The 3,335-nt window shown below is 48.7% G+C and overlaps 1 protein-coding gene across 1 annotated transcript; it reads right to left on the reverse strand.

The window, feature by feature from the left end:
* Positions 888-2,568, reverse strand: LOC8074571 (probable purine permease 4). Its single transcript, XM_002441449.2, has one exon. It carries the CDS (start codon positions 2,289-2,291, stop codon positions 1,182-1,184), a length of 1,110 nt encoding a protein of 369 aa, XP_002441494.1. The 5' UTR covers positions 2,292-2,568; the 3' UTR covers positions 888-1,181.

Below are 3,335 nucleotides of genomic sequence, written 5' to 3' on the forward strand. Positions count from 1 at the left end.
TCAACTGAATTTTTTATATACACTTACACCGTCATCTAGCTATATTTACATTGTCTTATTACTATACTTATAATGATTTTTTACTGTAATTTACTAGACAGAGTGATGTAATTTGGGATAACACAACATCTTAGACAAATATATGCCAAATTTTCAAAAAAGAACTTACAAATTTTTTTTCTATGGATTTCAAATACAAAGAAATATATGTCAAATTGTTCATAAATACGATCAAATTGTTCACAAATTTACAAATAGACAAGAAAGCAGAGAAGAACAGGAAGAAAGAAAATAAACAATAGCACTACTGCTACACCAACATGATCGGCACTTAAGAGTCAGAGCCGGTCACCTTGAAGTAGCACCGAACTACGGATCCTGCTACCATTTCGCTGCACGACCAGCAATCCATGGCGTACGTGAAGCGGAGCGGCAGCGTGAAGCCACCCACTGCATCACGCCCGCGCCCGTGGCATGGCCATGACGGCGGCCTGGGTTCGGCAACCTGGGGGCAGAGGCGGAGCGGGGAGGAAGCCGCGAGTGCGGAGCTGTTCGATGTATCAGACGGCTGATCGGGCTTCCTCCGCGGATCGGAGGCATACAAATTCGGTTGATTGAATCCCAAGAAACAACCGGTTGAGATATAGCATTTCTCTAAAAAATCAAGTAAGTTCTTGACTTAACGTGAGTGCTAGTAATTTTAAAATTTTCCTTTTAAGATTTAATAGCTCTAATTTTCTGGTGTTAGATGATGTACCCATGAACACTGAGACGACCATATGTAAACGGCTATGTTTGACTGTGATTCCAAAAAAAAAAAAACACTACAAAAAAGACTGGTCAAATATCCTGAATAGCAGCTATTGATGGCAATAAGTAGAGTATGGTGGAACAACAGCTGGTTTTACATCATGTATTCTACCCATCCATACTACATTAAACCTCTATCATTTAAAGCAGCGAAACCTCACTAGCTAGCTTGTAGCGCTAGCAGCCACAAGAGCTGCCGATCAGTTTCAAGTTGGGTTACTTGCACACCCGGCCCCTTCTTGTCCTACTCCATCGTCGATCTAACATGACTCAACCACTGCACCTACACCTTTTCAGCTGCAATTCTTGCTTCTTCCCTGATCACACGGTTCATGCTCCTGTGGCCTTTAGTTCGTTTGTTTTGTTTGTTTTCAGACGGCTTCAAGCTCGTCTCCGGGGCCACCGCTTGCTGTGAGGCTCTTCCGGACGCTGTCGGCGTCGGCGGCGGACGTGTCGGCGACGGCGGCCACCTCCTTCTTCATCTTGGTGTACTCGCCGTAGAGGTAGGAGGCGAGGCCCCAGGCGCAGAGCGCGGTGGCGATGCCCTTCTCGGCGCCGAACGGGTCGCCGAACACCACGACGCCGCCCAGCACGTTCGCCGTGAGCACGGCGGCCATGCACACCCCGCTGTGGAGCGACGAGGTCAGGTAGATCACACCGGCCGTGCCCATGAAGCACGCCTGCCACGTCAGCACGAGCGTCAGCACCACCACCCAGTACAGCGCCGCCGAGCCCTTCCAGCGCGCCACATCATCGCGGGCCCCTCCCGCCGCCGCCAACCCGACCGCGGCCACCGCCGTGGCCATGGCCTGCATCGCCACCTGCACCTCCACGGCCAGGATGAACCCGCCGGACACCGCCTTGCGGTACAGGAGCTCCATGACGGGCAGGTACGCGGCGAACAGCCCCGCCGCGCCCAGCGTGACCACGTAGCCGACGAAGTAGTGCGCCGCGCTGCCCCCCTCGGGGTTCTCGCCGGAGTCCCCCGAGCGGAGCGCCAGGAGCACGGAGCTGATGGTCAGGAGGACGACGGCATTGAGGTTGACGAAGGTGAGCGGGTGGCGGACGATGATGGCGGCCAGCACGAGCGTGAACGCCAGCTGCGTCGACAGCAGCAGCGACGACGTCGACACCGGCAGGAACGACGTGCTGTACGAGAACAGCAGGTTGTTGGCGCCCATGAGCGCGCCGATGACGAGGCATGCCGTGAGGAACCGCCTCGAGAACCACGTGAACGGGCGCGGCGCGGCGGCTGGGCGGCGGGCGACGAGGACGGCGACCACCAGCAGCGGGAAGCCCGCCGACTGCACCAGCGTCACCACCCACCGGTTGCGCCCGCCGTGCGCGAAGTAGAACCTGGACAGCAGGCTCGACGCGACGGAGCCCACCAGCAGCGCGACGTAGTTCGCCGTCAGGAGCAGCAGCCGACGGCGCGACAAAGCCGTCGGACCGGCGATGGCTCCACCGGCAGCTGTGGCCATTGTCGCAGACGATTAGTCGAGGAAGGAGGATCGGATGGCGGCGGTGGGCAACGTCGCGGCTGCGCACGGATTTTGCGCGATGATGAGAGGAGATGACTGTCGAGGTGGGGTACTGGGGCAAATGGGGAATATATAGATAGGACCGATATGCTCTTCCTTGTAATTGTAAGCAATTTTTTTTCCCCGAGCACGTGATTTGGCAATATTGGAATTTCAGTTAGAGCGTTTTCAATAGCTTTTCAAAAATATACTCTTTAAATCATTATTTGAAGAGCCATTTAAGTAAATTTTGTTTTCCATATCTTTATACTCTCCGAGACCTTTTCTAAAATATACTCTCTAAATCATGATTTAGGTTCCTCGCACTCTATCTTTTGGCTAGCAAGGAAATCCCCAATAGAGGATATCTATATTTGAATATCCAATTAAAAAGACATGGATGTATTTTCACCAAAATCTATATTACTATAAATTAGGAAAGATATAAAGAGTATCTTGGAGATGCTCTTACCTTCTTTCTTTTTCTGTAAAAGAAAGAAAATAATGCACTGCTAGCTCCCTCCACTCCAAAATACATGATGTTTTTTTTTATTTTTAGACATCTTATTGGACTATTAATCTTATTAAAATTTTCTGTTTAAATATTATTTTATCGTTAGATATACTTTATAATGACTTATTTGTTTTATTATTTGTAAAAAAAAATTGAATAAGACAAATGGTCAAACATGGTATATAAAAGTCAAAAAACGTCATCTATTTTGGGATGGAGGAAGTAGTTGGTAGATTTTTTTTTCTTGATCTTGAACTTATATTCAGAAGATGCCATGTTTCGCTGACACAAGAAGGATCACTACTATGCATCCGCACCTCCACAATGCTTTGTTCTCCTTGCTAATTGAGCTAAGCTGTAAGAGGAAATTCTCCTAAATTTGTTTTTTTTTCTAATAAATCTTCATACAATTCTCACAAAAAATCCTTTCTAAATATTTCTCTTCTCCAACACTTAACATATCTCACATAATTATAGGTTGGCCAACAGAG

The sequence above is a fragment of the Sorghum bicolor genome, chromosome 9 (genome assembly GCF_000003195.3).
Source record: "Sorghum bicolor cultivar BTx623 chromosome 9, Sorghum_bicolor_NCBIv3, whole genome shotgun sequence".
NCBI lineage: Eukaryota > Viridiplantae > Streptophyta > Magnoliopsida > Poales > Poaceae > Sorghum > Sorghum bicolor.